The sequence below is a fragment of the Polypterus senegalus genome, chromosome 5, assembly GCF_016835505.1.
Source record: "Polypterus senegalus isolate Bchr_013 chromosome 5, ASM1683550v1, whole genome shotgun sequence".
Classification (NCBI taxonomy): domain Eukaryota; kingdom Metazoa; phylum Chordata; class Cladistia; order Polypteriformes; family Polypteridae; genus Polypterus; species Polypterus senegalus.
Window position 1 is genome coordinate 169,958,229 of NC_053158.1, and position 17,935 is coordinate 169,976,163.

The 17,935-nt window shown below is 39.5% G+C and overlaps 1 protein-coding gene across 2 annotated transcripts in view; it reads right to left on the minus strand.

Moving 5' to 3' along the window:
* Nucleotides 1-17,935, minus strand: part of rnf32 (ring finger protein 32) — a 56,197-nt gene that overhangs the window by 16,633 nt on the left and 21,629 nt on the right. For both annotated transcript variants that reach the window (XM_039753621.1, XM_039753620.1), the window contains 4 exons: nucleotides 17,039-17,297; nucleotides 14,403-14,545; nucleotides 5,201-5,233; nucleotides 3,303-3,427 (listed from right to left, as the gene is read on the minus strand). In XM_039753621.1, coding sequence (XP_039609555.1) covers nucleotides 3,303-3,427; nucleotides 5,201-5,233; nucleotides 14,403-14,545; nucleotides 17,039-17,297 — 560 coding nt within the window. The remainder of the gene's footprint in view (nucleotides 1-3,302; nucleotides 3,428-5,200; nucleotides 5,234-14,402; nucleotides 14,546-17,038; nucleotides 17,298-17,935) is intronic.

Consider the following 17,935-nt stretch of genomic DNA (forward strand, 5'->3'; position numbering starts at 1 on the left):
TATCCTTCTATCTGCTACACAACCTGCTTAATCCAGTGCAGGACTATGGAGGCCACAGATTATCCTGACAGCATGTATCGATCACAAGGCCAAATCCAGCCCTGAACCAGGTGCCAGTCTGTCTCTGCACAAATTCACACTGAGCTAATTTAGAGTCACTGGTCAACAAAAAAATTGTCACAGAACAACTTAGGGGTGTTTTAAAGGGAACCCTGCTCAAGAAAAATAATCTTGACCCCTCTGCCTTTGAAAATTTTAGACCCATCTCCAACCTGCCCTTCTTAAGTAAAATTCTAGAGAAGGCAGTCATATTGCAATTAAATGACCACCTCAATAAACATGCTATTCTTGATAAATTTCAGTCAGGTTTCAGAACAAATCACAGCACAGAAACTGCACTCGTTAAAGTAGTAAATGACTTGCGGGTAAATGCAGACAGAGGCCATTTATCTGTTCTCATCCTCTTAGATCTGAATGCTGCATTTGACACCATTGATCACAATATTCTTAGAAATCGCCTTAGTCAATGGGTGGGCCTCTCTGGCAGGGTCCTTAATTGGTTTGAATCCTACCTGGCAGGGAGAAAATTCTTTGTAAGTTGTGGTAATCACATCTCAAAGACACATGATATCCGATATGGTGTTCCACAAGGCTCTATCCTGGGTCCGCTGTTGTTCTCAATCTACATGCTTCCGTTAGGTCAGATTATCTCAGGTTACAATGTGAGCTACCACAGCTATGCTGATGACACACAGCTGTACTTATCAATAGCACCTGATGACTCCGACTCTTTCGATACACTAACACAATGTCTTACTGGTATTTCTGAATGGATGAATAGTAATTTTCTCAAACTAAATAAAGAGAAAACTGAAATCTTAGTAATTGGCAATAATGGATTCAATGAGGTTATCAGAAATAAACTTGATGCACTAGGATTAAGAGTTAAGACGGAAGTAAAAAACTTAGGGGTAACCGTTGACTGTAATCTGAATTTTAAATTGCATATTCATCAGACCACTAGGACAGTATTTTTTCACTTAAGAAACATAGCAAAAGTTAGACCTCTTATATTATTGAAAGATGCTGAGAAATTAATTCACGCTTTTGTTTTCAGTCGACTAGATTACTGTAACGCACTCCTCTCAGGACTACCCAAAAAAGACATAAATCACTTGCAACGAGTGCAGAATGCAGCTGCTAGAATCCTAACTGGGAAAAGAAAATCCGAACACATTTCTCCAGTTTTGATCTCACTACACTGGTTGCCGGTGTCATTCAGGATTGACTTTAAAATACTGCTTATGGTTTATAAAGCCTTAAATAATCTCACTCCATCTTATATATATCGGAATGCCTGACACATTATATTCCAAATCATAACCTTAGATCTTCAAATGAGTGTCTCCTTATAATTCCAAAAGCTAAACTTAAAAGAAGTGGTGAGGCGGCCTTCTGCTGTTATGCACCTAAAATCTGGAATAGCCTGCCAATAGGAATTCGCCAGGCAAATACAGTAGAGCACTTTAAAAAACTGCTGAAAACACATTACTTTAACATGGCCTTTTTATAACTTCACTTTAACTTAATCCTGATACTCTGTATGTTCAATTCATCACAATAACTAATCATAGTGGCTCTAAAATCCATACTGACCCCAACTCTCTCTTCTGTTTCTTTTTCCGGTTTCTTTGTGGTGGCGGCCTGCGCCACCACCACCTACTCAAAGCATCATGATGCTCCAACATTGATGGACTGAAAGCCAGAAGTCTACGTGACCATCATCATCAGGTCCTTCCATGAAAACCCTAAATACAAAGAGGACTGTTTGACTTATGTTAGGTAGATTGCCCAGAGGGGACTGGGCGGTCTCGTGGTCTGGAACCCCTACAGATTTTATTTTTTCTCCAGCTTTGGAGTTTTTTTGTTTTTCTGTCCACCCTGGCCATCGGACCTTACTTATTCTATGTTAATTAATGTTGACTTATGTTTATTTTTTATTGTGTCTTCTATTTCTCTATTCATTTTGTAAAGCACTTTGAGCTACATTTTTTTGTATGAATATGTGCTATATAAATAAATGTTGATTGATTGATTGATTGATTGATACTGAATTCAGAAATGTACCAGAATGTTGGTTGGTAGTCTCTCTTCAACCTTCAGCCAGGCTCCAAGTAACAACCAGGGCTGCACCTGATACCCATCAAGGGCTTCCTGTTTGCTAATGACTGTGCCCTAACTGCTGTCTATGAAGCTGAACTTCAATAAAGCATTGACAGGTTCTCTAACATCTGTAGAATCTTTGGTCTTACCATCAACAGCACAAAGATTGAAGTAATGCATTGGCCAGCTCTTGGGAAGCCCCATGTCATATCCAACATTGTTATCAATGGACAGAAACTGACCCAGAAACAGACACAGAAGTCCTCACACCTCAGGTCTGCACAGCATTTATGCCATCCTGATGCAGTTCCAGCTCCGCTGTAGTTTGCATGCCAGACCATTCCATCCACTCATGACTCCTTTATAGTGAACTACGACTTGCAAAGAGTCCTCATGGTGGTTGCAAGAAACAATATAAAGGTCTGCTTGAAAATCTCACTGAAGGTGTTTGAAATCAACCATAGCACTTGAGAGCATGCAGCTATCCATCTGGGCACAGAGACTGGCAAAACGTCCTAGGACTACTGTGGTAGAACTACATAAACCGGCCAGATAAACCTGGGCTGGCACACTCTTAAAGGTTGCCACTGCACTGTTCAAGAACATTTTGAACTTTGAGACTTTTTCCCTGGATATCTCAGAGTGGTCATCGATGAGTATGATGAATGATTTCATCAGGACATTTATGAAATGGAAAAGTGACACCAAGGCAAGTGGAGTTCCAATATTCTAGCTGTCAACTTGCGCACCTTAAGAGGGATTTTTCTGAGGCCAAGTAGAGCACAAAATTGTGCACTTTTAACATTTAGGTGAGGCACTCCTGGTATGTATATATAGTGCAATAATATGTTTACTGTAAATTTTAATTGTGTGTCAACTTAAAATTTTTGCATGATAGAGAAAGTCTTATTAGAACTTCAATTCTGCACACAAAATACTGCAAGATTCACCTATATTGATCCACGTGACAAAAAGTTACATTTTTGTTACCCCATGTTATTCTAACTTGTATATCACACTGCACCCTAACTAGTGAACTCAGGACTTTGGAGCAGTGAGACAGCAGCACTAACTCCTGCGCTAGTGTACCTCCTTGAGTCTACACATATTAAACAATATATCATATTACACAGGGGTACCTTGTCGCACACTTTATTTTGTAGAGAAAGGTTCCATCGTGTATAATCCTTGACTGGTACTGTTCCATTCTACACATGGGACAGGATTTTTTCTGTGAAAATCGTTCAAAAGCTTGTAAACAAACCTACAAAAAGAAAAACACATAAAATGTTAAGAGTGATTTTTTTTTTTGTCAACAGCTGTTCATTGGTGTTCTCAGGATTCCATTTTGATTAATCATTTGTACCTATAACGTCTCCTAATGTTAAAATGTTAAGGCAAATAGCATTGTAAATTTTTAATAAGCTTGTAAAAGACAAAGTTCAGAAACATGATCAAATGGTTACAAAACATTTAGGTTTAGAAGGACTAAATGTAAGGTAAATAAATGTAACTGGGTGGGGAGGGCTTACACAGAGGTTCATATAAAATGAAGGGTGGGGTAGAAGAAGAAAGGACTTCCATAATGGGACAGGTCAATGAATTATATTATCTGAGGTTCTTATCCATGAAGGCTGCTTCATTTCTTTTTTGAATGGCTTATCTGTTATCGTCCTGGGTATGACGTTAATCTGTATCCAGCCCTGCAAGTAGGCCCTCCAACCTGTAGGGAAAAACCTGGGGGTTGGTGGCAGAATTGGCACTCCAGCCACCATAAAAAACCTCACACTGTTCTATTTCATCTGAACTAGTGTGGTGCTGAGGTGTCACCCATTGCATGGCTACACTTGGGTTCAAATCTGGGATCCTGAGTTGGTTTGTCATGTGGTGAGTGTGGCAATGTGCTGTATCAGCGCGTGCTCCTAACATCTATCTGTTATGGTCGAATCCAGTGGTTATCTCACTTCTCTCCAATTAAAATGCTCTTAAATACTTAATATGTAATTATGGCTTCAGTGGTAGCGCAATGCACGTTATGGTCAGGGTCAGAACCTCCCAGCATATAGTATTAATCATCTAACAACACTGTTACTTTCCTTTTGGAACAGTTATAACAATAATAATTCTTTACTCATATATAATGCTTTTCTTATTACTCAACGTGCTGTCCACGCAGGGGGGACCTGAAAAGTGAACCCACAAACTCCTTACTGTGTGTATACTCTCTCCATTTTGTAAGCTTGCTGCCCAGGCATGGATTGAGCGTGTTTGAAGATGGATGGCTAGGTGGATGCACATGAACAGGAAAGCTAAAGCATCATGGGATAGATTTGTTGAATTGAAGACAGGACTCTTAATCAATGAATGAAGGGGAGAGGTGGGTTTTCAATTCAAGAAAGCTTTAGGTTTTCTGTTTATGTAAATGCTGATAATTTAGGAAGTAACTATGCAATGATGTATTGGCAAAAAATCATGAAATGTACACGTTTTAAGCACAGCTTTTTCCCATGGACGTTTTTTTACATCGTTTCCCATTGTACAGTACTGGTTTGTGAATTTCCCCTTGGGATTAATAAAGTATCTATCTATCTATCTATCTATCTATCTATCTATCTATCTATCTATCTATCTATCTATCTGGTTAGTATTGGCTTCTATTATGTCATTAACTTCATTCTCTCCATTCTGCATGAAAATGTGAGATTATACTTTTTTTCTTGCCTATCACAACAAACTACATGGGGTAAGTAGCATATTAAAAACTATTTTTTGGGTGGAGTATTCTTTTAACATTTCAGGACACAGATGCTTGCTTGCTTTAGACTATTGATGATTTGTCTGTTGTTCAGCTGTTTTGATTTTCATCTCATTCATTAATTGATCTGTATGTTTTTATTTTTTTCCTACCAATTTCAGCCCACACAGAACGCCCACAGACTCTCACTTTTATTTTGAAACAGCCAGAAAGGGAAAGTAAAGATATTTTCCAGGTAAAGTATGCTAATTTTTAAAATAACATTTACTTTTGTTTACTTACCCTATGAAAAACGTGAGAACAGGAAAGAAGGACCTTTAAAAGACAGAATTAGAAAGGTTAAAACATTTTCTTTGCAATGAATTGGAATGCACACATTATAAAATTATACACATTTACATAGTAGAATAATAATATAATGCCTGGCCATATTACAAGATTCAAACCCCCAGAAGTAACCCATTGTTATCTCTTCAGATGTCATCAAAACCAGAACACCAGTTTTTCCTCCAAGTCAAGAAAACAGCTGGACATTCTGGTTGGCAAAGTGTTGTCTATTTAACGCTGAGTCTGTCAAATATCCTACTTGTAGCACTACATATGGTTCTAATGTATTCACGTCACCCACGTAACAATCTTAATTCTGAAAACAGAAGGTCCTACAGTATCTCATTTATGTGTACCATTTTATCGATTTAAAGTTAGAAATCCCCACACTGACAGAAGTTGGTAATGAGCTCCCTGAAAAGCATAATGTAAGGATATGGAAGACGAGCAAGTAATAGAACTGGAAATCTGTTTTTTTTTTTTTTTTTTATCACATGGTTATCTTCTCAGGAGCCAAAGATAGTACTACTAATAATAAATAATAATTCTTTACATTTATGTAGTGATTTTCTCACTACTCAAAGTGTTTTTTTCTTTTTACATTGTGAGTTTGACCAGACCGTGATGAACAATTTAGTCAGCATGTCAGGTTACACCCCACTCTTCACATGGATCTTTTATAATCACAGAGAGTCAGGACCTCATCTTTGTGTCTCATCTGAAGGATGGCACCACCGCACTGGGGCATTAGGATCCACATTAAGACCACAGGGTAAGCACCCCCTGCTGTCCAGCAGCAACCCAAACTTTACCTGGTTGGTCTCCCACCCAAGTATTGGCCATGCCCAAACATGCTTAGCCTCAGATGGATGCAGTGGCGTAGCTCGAGTTTGTGCCACTCGGGGGGGGCGGGGCGGTGCTTCAATTTGCCGCCCGCCAACATATCTGAATATGTTAAACTATTTAAATAGAAAATTAAAATGACGTATAGAGAAAAATTAAGATACATTTTGCATAGATTTATTCATATATAAAGAAACAGCAATATTTTATATATCCATTTATAAGCATCAACTAGACAAGAATATAGTATAGGCGCACTGATAAGCCGTGTTCTAATTATTAGTTTAATATAATTACGCTACGAAAGCCACAACCAAAGTAGGGTACAATTGATAGGTGGGGATGTTTTCTGCGCAGAGCAAGAACGCATTCGGATTAATAACAAAATTATAAATTGTAAATTAGTTGTTTATCTTCCTAGAAATTATTATCGGTGTAATGTTTATGTTTATTTTTGTCATTGCCTCATACATTTCAACTGCTGTGTCTGATGCAGAAGGACAGTCTGAACTTTATTTTTCAAGCATTTGTGGTTAAAAAATCAGAGTATTTGACTTTTTTCATACATGAGTGATATTTTTCCGAACCTTGCTGCTTACACACAAATTGTACTAAGCCTTGTGTCCAATAATGCCGCCCCTAAAAATGTGCCGCCTGGGGTGGACTGCCCCCTCCGCCACCCCCCCTAGCTACGCCACTGGATGGATGACCTCTTGAGGTGTGTGTGTGTGGTATGATTGCTGGATAGATGATCACTGCAGATCTTGTACTCTGTCTTTTTGTCATGGGTAAAACTCACTTTTTACTGACATGAAATTTGAGGGTTTCATGTGTTGGGGTTTTATCAGAGCTCCATCCCTGGCTTATGTTTTTCTTCATTATATTTATGTACTTTGTTGAATATTTTCATGTATTTTTCTAGTTTAATTCTGTGTTTTGGTTTTCAGTTATGCTATTGTAATTTATGCAATTCTGTGTAGGCTTCTCGTATTTTGTATATTGAGACTAAGGGGGCTGAGCCCCCATAATATTGCAGCTCTTTGTTCATCCTCAATCCTTTATTAGATCTGAGGTGTCTCAGCACTATTCCTGAAACATTAGCTACTTCTCTTATTGTTCAGCTCATTTTGTTTTTCCTTTGGTTCTGTGCTTGATTTTTTAATCTTTCAATTTTGAAAATTGTTCTTGTCTTTGGCTGTTGCTGTTTTTGGTTATAGACTTGATATTGTTCATTTCAGATTGCCTCTTAAGCAACATTTTGCTAACTCCTAACCTTTTTTTGATTTTTGCTCTTGCTTTGTTTTATGAAATCTTTTTTGAACGAACTTGATTAATATTTTTCTTGTGATTAGGGTTATTTCATTTTTTTTCTGTGGTTCACTTTGTGTTTTATTGAGTCTGAGGACTTGTTTTAGGTTGTTTTTCTTAGAGTCTGATTGTGAAATCCAAGGGTGCTTCAGCTGCTCCAACCCCAACTCGGACAGGCAGAGACACAAGATCCAGCACAGCACACATTTATTTACAAGTGGGGAAGCACTTTTCCCTCGTTTCCCACAGCAGCACAGTACAATGCACCAATACACAGTTCATTTTCTTCTCCTTTCCGATCTCCACGCCTCCACAGTCAAGCTCCATCCCTCTTCCTCCTGACTCTGGTTTCCCAAATGGAGTGAAGAAGCTCCTTTTATGTTACACCTGGGAGTGCTACAGGTGGCTCATGAGGGTTAACTGGAATCACCCCCAGGTGTGATGAACACCCAAAGTAGGGTTCTACAGCTCCTGCTGGTGGCCCTCATGGAACTGAACTGGGCTGTGCCAAACTCCAACTCCCACCATACCCTGTGCCACAGCCTCCCAGGAGGACTGCTCACTGTTGCCCCAGGGAAGGTGGTGCCTTGTGGATGCTATCTCCCCCGGTCCTTCCATCCAGCTGGTGTCCCAGCAAGGTAATGGCCATAGTTGTCCGTCATATGATTAAGAATATGACACCAGCTTTGTGGTCAGAGGCTTATTTTCAGTGTTGTTTGTTTCTTTGTGTCTTTTCACCATCATTGTGGTTATTTACATCGTGACCAGTTTTGCCATTGCATCATTAGGTCAGCTCTGTGTTGTCAGTTTGGTGTGTCCTCGGATGTCGCAAGCTGCCGATTACCATTCTGGGCCATTTCCTCATCTGAGTTTGTAGATTCAAAACACCCTTTTGTCAATCATTTTTCTGCTTAAACCCAATTTTCTGGATATGACTCAAACTTGACATTTTGACTTTGATTTTTAAACAATTTTATTTAACTTGATTCCTCTGTCTGTTCAAATCTTACAACTGATTTTAAATCCACTTTTGGCAATGCGAATTTCTTCAAATTATGCATACGTGTTCAGTATCGATGATAATACAATAATCCCTCAAAACCCATGCAATTATGTACAACTTTTGCAGTAATTAATGGTTATGCGATTCCAATTAATGCACACACAACAATGACAGAGAGAGAATATAGTGAGATATACTGTAGGATCATACAAGTAAGAGACACATTGGATTGCCCCCACTTTGCCCAGAGGGGACTGGGCGGTCTCGTGGTCTGGAACCCCTACAGATTTTATTTTTTTCTCCAGCCTTTGGAGTTTTTTTTTTTTCTGTCCACCCAGGCCATCGGACCTTACTCTTATTCTATGTTAATTAATGTTGACTTATGTTTATTTTTTATTGTGTCTTCTATTTTTCTATTCATTTTGTAAAGCACTTTGAGCTACATTTTTTTTGTATGAATATGTGCTATATAAATAAATGTTGATTGATTGATTGATTGATTGATTTTAGTAAGTGGAGTGGGTAAATACGTGTGCCGACTTTACTTGTTTACTTTTTGTGAAGGACTAGCCTTGATGATCACAGTGAGGAAGTATTGCCATAAGCTTACTGTTCTTTCGTCAATATTTTTTTCACAGCAAACACACACATAAATTAATTAATTCAATCAATTAAATCAATTAAATCATTATAAGATATAAAAGCAACAACAACAATGTAATTCCCCACCATGCCAAACAAGTTTCAAAAATTGTTTGAATCAAATAATTTATCTGCGCTCCATGATTTTATTTAGTCATATATATATAATCACGAAAATTGTGGTTAAAGAAAAAATATTTTTTTGCTTTTTAGTGCATTTATAAATAAAAAATTTTAAAATATTTTTTAACTTTCGATTGGGCTTTGATTACAGTGCTATTGATCTCTCAGTTTACAACTTTTTATTGATTTATGACTACATCTTTTCTCTGAGTTACTTTTAATAATATTCCTGCTAATGCTTCTAGCATAATAATTTTATTTTTCATTGTTTTGGGTTAGGGGATTCCCTCTCCCATCCATCCATCCATCTATTATCCTCCTCTTATCCGAGGTTGGGTCGCGGGGGCAGCAGCCTAAGCAGGGAAGCCCAGACCTCCATCTCCCCGGCCACCTCTTCCTGTTCCTCTGGGAGGACCCCAAGGCATTCCCAGGCCAGCTGGGAGATATAATCCCTCCAGCATGTCCTGGGTCTGCCCCATGGCATGCCAAGAACATCCCCCCAGGGAGGCGTCCAGGGGGCATCCTAATAAGATACCCGGACCACCTCGACTGACTCCTCTCAATGCGGAGGATCAGCGACTCTACTCCGAGTCTCTCCCAGATAACTAAACTCCTCATCCTATCTCTAAGGGAAAGTCCAGCCACTCTGCGGAGAAAACTCATTTTGGCTGCTTGTATCTGCGATCTTGCTCTTTCGGTCACTACCCAAAGCATGTGGCCATAGGTGAGGGTAGGAACGTAGATCGACTGGCAAATTGACAGCCTCGCCTTTTGGCTCAGCTCTCTCTTCACCACGACGGAGCCCGCATTACTGCGGATGCCGCACCAATACGTCTGTCAACCTCCCGCTCCATTCTTTCCTCACTCGTGAACCAGACCCCGAGATACTTGAACTCCTCCACTTGAGGCAGTAATGTGTTCCAAACCCGGAGAGAGCATTCCACCCTTTTCCGGCTGAGAACCATGGCCTCGGATTTAGAGGTGCTGACTCTCATCCCCACCGCTTCACACTCGGCTGCGAACCGCTCCAGTGAGAGCTGGAGGTCACTGTCCGATGAAGCCAACAGAACCACGTCATCCACAAATAGCAGAGACGAGATTCTGAGGTCACCAAACCAGACACCCTCCGCTCCTTGGCTGCGCCTGGATATTCTATCCATATAACTTATGAACTGAATCGGTGACAAAGGGCAGCCCTGGCGGAGTCCTACCTCAACAGGAAACAAGTCCGACTTATTACTGGCAATGTGGACCAAGCTCTTGCTTCTCCTGTACAGGGACTGAATGGCTCGTAATGACGAACGTTGTACCCCGTACTCTTGGAGCACACCCCACAGGATGCTTCAAGGGACACGGTCGAATACCTTCTCCAAATCCACAAAACACATATGGACTGGTTGGGCAAACTCCCATGCCCCCTCCCAGATCCTGGCCAGGGTGTAGAGCTGGTCCAGTGTTCCACGGCCGGGACGGAATCCGCATTGTTCCTCTTGAATCCAAGATTCGACCATCGACCGAACTCTCTTCTCCAGCACCCCTGAATAGACCTTACCGGGGAGGCTGAGGAGTGTGATCCCCTATAGTTGGAGCACATCCTCCGGTCACCCTTCTTAAAAAGGGGAACCACCACCCCGGTTTGCCAATCCAGAGGCGCTGCCCCCGATGTCCATGCAATGTTGCAGAGATGTGTCAACCTGGACAGCCCCACAACATCCAGAGCCTTGAGGAACCCAGGGTGAACCTCGTCCACCCCAGGGGCCTCTCTACCTCGGAGCTTTTTAACTATCTCAGCGACCTCTGCTCCTGTTATGGAAGGCCGCCAAACCCCCCGGAGTCCTCCAGCTCTGCTTCCTCTAAGGAAGACATGCTGGTGGGATTGAGAAGATCCTGGAAGTATTCCTTCCACCGGTCAATATCGTCTGCAGGGCCCTATTTTCACTGTACACGGTGTTGGTGGAGCACCGCTTCCCCTCCTGAGGCACCTGATGGTTTGCCACAACCTTCTCGGAGCCAACCGAAAGTCATTATCCATTTCTTCCCCAAACTCCTCCCATGCCTGAGTTTTTGCCTCTGCAACAGCCGATGCCACCACACGTTTGGCCCGCCGGTACCCCTCAGCTGCCTCTAGAGTCCCACTGGTCAAACAGGCCCAATAGGACTCTTTCTTCAGCTTGACAGCCTCTCGAACCTTAGGTGTCCACCACCGGGTTCGTGGATTGCCCCCATGAGAGGCACTGACAACCTTGTGGCCACAGCTCCGTTCTGCTGCTTCGACAATGGAGTCTCGGAACATGGCCCAGTCAGGCTCAATGTCCTTCGCCTCCCTCGGAATGAGATTGAAGTTTTGCCAGAGGTGGCAGTTAAAGATCTTTCTGACCGGTTCCTCCACCAGACGTTCCCAGCAGACCCTCATTTTACGTTTGGGTCTGCCTGGTCTGTCCCCTCTCCCTTTCATGATTTATAACCTTTGCCTCCTTTCTTTGGTTTGCAGGCCACAAGCCTGATTCTTAAGTTTTGAGAGCTGCCCTAGCTTAGTGTTTTTGAAGCCTACCTGGTATTGTTCAGGCCCACCTGGAAGTATAAGCCAGATTTTGTGTTTATGGTACCGTTTTGAGCTTTGTTTGACTGGAGATCACAATATTGAGAAAGTAAGGTAAAACAGGAAAGATATATGTAGTTAAGAATTTACAAGTGATACTATTTTATGTTAAGTTAGTTTTACATTAAAAACTACAAAGCATAAGTGGCACATAGTAGTTAGCACCACCGCTTCACCCCTCCAGGGTGTTGGACTCAAATGCTGGTCCAAATAATGATTATGGGTTTTTCTATTGGTATTATAGCTTTTTTCCACATTCCAAAAATGTACAAATTAGAATAAATAACAATGATGGACTTCGATATTTATAATGTGGATGTGGGTGGTTTAACTGGAGTTTTTCTTTTCCTCTCCATAGCTGTCAAATGACCATAGTTCAACAGATATTGTTAGTGTTCATTTATGGTAATTAGTCTCAAACCACTTTGTTTCCTGTCTGTTGATACAAATCTCTGTCTTTATGTGTACACCTTATGGTAATTTGTAAAGATTGTATTCATATTTACCTGTGAACTTGTCACAACACTCTGAGCCTGCATTCAGTGAAGAGTACTATACAAAAATGAGTGGAGTTGAATTGTTTGACTAGGCCCTGCAATGACCAGGACTTGGTCCTGCCTTGCACCAAATTGTGGTGGCATAGGTTCTGACCCCCATAACCCTGAGCTGGGTTAAGCAGGCTAATTAATCCATCGATGGATACATCAATCACCACATGTTGGAAAATTGTTTAATTAACTTAAATATACCTCATATTAATTGCTCAGCTATTGTCACACATTGCTTTGTGTTGTTTTGCCTTTTTTTTATATATTTTTATGTTTTTGGGACATTGCAGAGTAGCCATCTCTTTTTATATTTATTTATCAATTTTGTGAACAAGCTTTCCACACTGAGTTCCTATAATTTTAAATAAGAGCAGCATATAAGAATTTCATTGTATTAGTGACATGTCAGCCGGCATAGTGGCTAGCAGGCATGAGACTATACACTTAGCTCACAATGCAATGTTAGTTTTAATACATTTCTGTAAGCTTTTTCTTTTTCATTAAAAACTATCTTAATTATTAACATAAATGTTTGGCACCACAGTAACACAAAATGTGTTGCATGTTAATTAGCACATGCAGTTAGGATTTTCACTATACTTTGTACGCATGACAATAATGACTCCATAAACCAATAATATAAAGTTACTGCAGTGCAAAGCAATTCCATGTTAATTTTAATTTTCTGAGTTAACATCATTCATTTCCCCAAAAATAGCTGTCTTTTTATTTTCTGCTTGAATGACTGGATCTACTTTTCCTTTTAAGAAAAATGCAAATATCAACAGTGTGCATGACGCTGAGGCCTCTCTGCTGTGACAATATCCCCTGCAGCAATATTCTCTACTCAGTGGGAACACACATAGCAGGAATAGACATGTGATTTGACCATAAAAGTAAGCATTTGGCCGCTTTGTCTCTCCGCCATGCTGGAGAACTGCTGATAAAAGCAAAGCAGGATTCATAGTTCCTCCTTGCAGTAAGAAGCCATTATTTCTGAATCAGTATCAGTCATACTGTTATGTGTAGTGATGTCATGAACACTCATCTTCACTAACTGCAACCTGCTGTTCACTATACCATTTGACAGATAGATCATGAGAACAGTTCCAATACAATGATAAGTCAGTGGTCTCAGTAGAGTTTGATTTGAAAATAAGTCTGTGACTGCAATGGTGCTTCTAGAAAACAATGTTGTGATTGACCATACTTGTCCAATGATGCAACCAACTAAATTAAGGGTGTGTGAAACACTTTCTGGTACATCAGTGTCCATGTTGTGCACCGACAACCTTCAATTTCACTCCATTATGCAGATGGTGAACGCATTTCTGCCAAAGTGAAGACTGTTTGTCATGTTATACGGATTTTGACAAACCCTGCTTTCAATGAAAGACATTTTCATTTGCCTATGTGTTTCATTTCAGTTGTGTGGCAATGTCACACAATACACAATACACACAGCCATAGTTTAAAAAGTACAAAACAAGAAAAATCTGTAACCTTAAAATCCTTAGCTGGAACTGGTTAATTTGCACCAAAAGTTGTCTAAAGCTTGGACAATGGGGATTAATGCAACAAAATTATTATGGAAATGATTTCATAACCTAAAACAAGGCCTTGTTAGCAAAAACAGCATTGGGACATGAAATGGCGTAATAGTAGCATAACTCTCATCCCAAATTCAGTTGTGATAGCATCAGAAACATAAACACTTTTAATTAAAAAAGAAAACAAAGTAAACCACAAATGAGTTATTCAGAATGACTTTGGAGATTACAAAATAAAGTTATGACATCATGATTTTATGTCATATGCCAAAGACAAGCTCATTATGTACATTGGTGTTTCATAACTTTCCCGATGTGAGTGACTATAAGTGTGCCTTGGTATGAGCTGCCACCTCATCCAGAGCTCATTCCTGCACTGTGCTCAGACATGTCAGAATATGCACTGGCCAATGCTTTAATTAAAAAACTGGTTTTGGAAAAATGAATAAATGATAATTATATTTTTTAATTATGCCATACCACAACCTGACTATACAATCCTCAACTACACATTCAGGGCTGTGAAATGTAAACCTGGTACCTGTTGTTGTAGACCCAAGTCCTCTTTACAAATGGCACATGGCTGAGACAAGTCTCCTTCTCGGATAGACCTCTCCTTGACCTTGTACCACTCGTCTGCAGTGAGGGGCATTGCCGGGGCTTCCACAAGGCCCATCCTTTGAGCTGAAAAGATGGATGGGGAAAGATTTTAAACCTATATCACATTTGCATGTCTAATGCCAGTGAGCAGTTTACTTAGCACCAGTCCACAGCCTCTGACGAGCATAGATCCACCCCAACTCAGCAACATGGAGCCCATTTAGAGCTACCAAAATCATTTTCTGTTGTGATCTCAAAAATGCATTTATAAGTTAGGGTTTTAGATATGTTCTATCACACAGCTCCGACATCATACATGACACTTATGCGCTACATTAATCAGCTGGTTAATGGAGCGTCTCCTTGGAATACATGGTATTATACACCCATGTCATTAATTTGTACACTTCATGTGCTTTGATGATCCACTGACATCATTGCACACTGAATGTTTAGTTATAAAAGAATGAGTGAAACCATTTGTGTAAAAAAGTTTGAAATAAATTATGTTTTATTTCCAATGAAATTTGTCCCATTCCTGTCTGGAAGCGTTTCCACGTATTAAATCTGCATGCATCAGCTTGTCATTTAGTATATTAATTGTTTAGTTTTTAAAAGGGTAACACTTTAGTTTAGATACTGCAAAAATGAATCTATTACTCATATGCTGCTAACCACTTTACTGATGCTTTGTAAAAGTAGAGCGTTGTACCGTGTTAGCCATACATTGATACAGGAGAAAGTAGGGTGAAATGACACCTTTTATTGGCTAACTAAATACATTACAGATGCAAGCTTTCGAGGCAGATAAGGCCCTTCATCAGGCAAGGTGTAGGTCTAATTAAGACTGAAAGAAGCCTTTATTAAGATCTTGTTACATAGAAGTTGTCACGTGCATGCACATGGAAGACAGCTTAAATGCTCTGGTGATGGTAATTACCCAACAAACAAGGGGTTAGCGCTGTGGTCTAATGCCTTCTCTCTTCTTCCCTCTGCAGAACGGAAGATTGACAGCCACTCCATCGCTGACATCACTTCTGTTGTCCACCCTCTTGGACCCGCCCCTTCCTGCCAAGTGACTGTTAAACCAGGGAAGCGGCCATGTTGTTCTCAGCTCTCATTTGAACTCGCATCTGGAAAGGTGGCCCCACAAACTAATGTCTATTGCATTATTGTGCATTCTTTCAAATGATACTATTTATATTGTATTATATATTCTTTCTCTTTGCTTTGTCTCCTTTTTACACAGTAAATAAGGAATATATGTATTTTTGTAATACCTAAAGTGTTACCGTTTAAATTTTTAAAGATTTCTAGAGAAAAAAAAACACAAGGCAGCTGTTAAGTGAGGGTGCAGATGTGAGGGGAGGTTTGACAGCAGCAACTTCCTGTGTAGTTAGTTTTCCTGTGGAGAAAACACAGTAAGGTGCTCGATGGTGCGTTTTAGTATGTCTTCATATTGAAAATAGGCATCGCGTCACATTTTCATAAAACGTGCTGCAGTTGTAATAGTAAATGAAAGGCGAATAAGGGTTTAAGGAGAAAGTTTTCTTGTTTTCCACCACCCAAAAAAAACTCAAAACCTTTTAGTGAGTTTTGCACTTTACACTTGCGAAATGGCCTATGAGGCACATTTTACTACCAGTTTTGCGAAACTGTACATATATTGAAACTTGCCAGTTTTATTCATCAACACTTTTTTGTTTTTGATATCAATAAAAAATTTGTTACAAAAGAAAAAAAAAACAAAAAACACTGAGGCTAAACTGCCAGCTAACTAATAGCCAGTGTCGGGGTAACTCATTACAAGTAGCGTGTGTTTGTAATCAGATTACACACAGATGCGTGGTACTACAGAAGATTATTAACAGAACTCTGAAAATAATAAAATTAACTTGTTATTTCACAAAAGTAAAAAGGTAATACTTTATAATCTTTTTAGTTAGCCAATAAAAGGTGTCATTTTGCTTGACACCTCACTACATTCATAATGGCTAACATGGTACAATAACCTAGTACTATGTGCTAAGGGGTAAATTTAATCCATTCAGTTTAAGGTCACAAGGAGCCAGTGATCATGTCAGCAGCACCAGGGGGATGTAAGACAAGGAGATGTAATCAAAGTGCTCTCTAAGTGCTTTGTCTGTGTGCCCCTCCCTCTGCTCAGGGGTTTTACTATATACCTGGCTTGTCCTGGTATTTCTGCCCCCTAAGACTGCCCCCCCAAACCTATGGAGCATATATCTTTCTGGGGAGCTACAGTATGTGTAAACACAGGAAAATGATCAAATTTGACAATGTTTATGGTCAGTATCTTGAAGGTTCATGGGTTTAAAATTTAATTTCAATGCTGGCTGCAAAACACAAAAGCACACACTGTTTGTAACACATTACATTTTGTAATAAGTAACCTTTTAACATCTTTATTTACTTTTTTTTATAAGTAATAAGTAATGTAATTAAGTTACTTTTAAAAGTAAGTGTTCCCATTATAGTTTATGAACTTTTCTTAGTTTTAATCAGTCATATAAAAGAACAAGCAGACAGACTTTTTAACTTCTCAATTTAATATAGTACCTAAAGTTAAACGTGGGGGATTTGGATCAAGAACATATTCTTCCTCCTGTGTGTCATCTCTGTTCTTAGTCACAGTTTTTATTTTCAGTCCGCTGTCCACTCTAGGCTTTACTTGACAATCTCTGAAATTCTTCTTATCTCTTGTATTTCTGAGATTCCTTTTTGAAGGATCTGTAAAGGACAGCTGGACACTCCTTGAGATATGATCTTGCAGCGCCACTGCTGTCATTGCCAGAGTGTCCATACTGGTGTTTGAAAACTGAAAAAAACAAAAATCAAAAAAATTGTCTTTAACACAATTCCAGGATTTGTTACATTTCTCAAACCTCTCTTTCGATCACAGCAGCTCATTTGAGTGCAGAAAATTTTAGTCAGTGTGGGATTTTGTAAAGAACTACAAGATGTACATCACAATAATTGGTAACACTTGTTTAGGTAGTGCAAAAATGCATTTTGGCAGTACCTAAACTAAAATGTTGCCCAATAATCTTAATGATGTACAGACATCTAAAAGTGTGAATTCTACTGAAACATATTCAAATAACAGGTCAGTTAGCCTTTATTTGTATAACATCATTTATGCTGGCATTTTATAAGCTGTGTTAAAATTAAAATGAAAAAATTAGAAATTTTCCCTTAAAGTATTTTTTAACTGGGAGAATAGCATTCTATATAGTTAATACTGACGTCAGAGATTGTGTGAAATAGAAACTCACCATTATCAACACAAACAGCAATGTAGTTGGGTACATAGCACCTTGAGACTTTATCTGAAAGCTCTTTAATCTATAATAATAAAAGGCAAAGCCCTCACTGACTGACTCATCACTAATTCTCCAACTTCCTGCGTAGGTAGAAGGCTGAAATTTGGCAGGTTCATTCCTTACAGCTTACTTA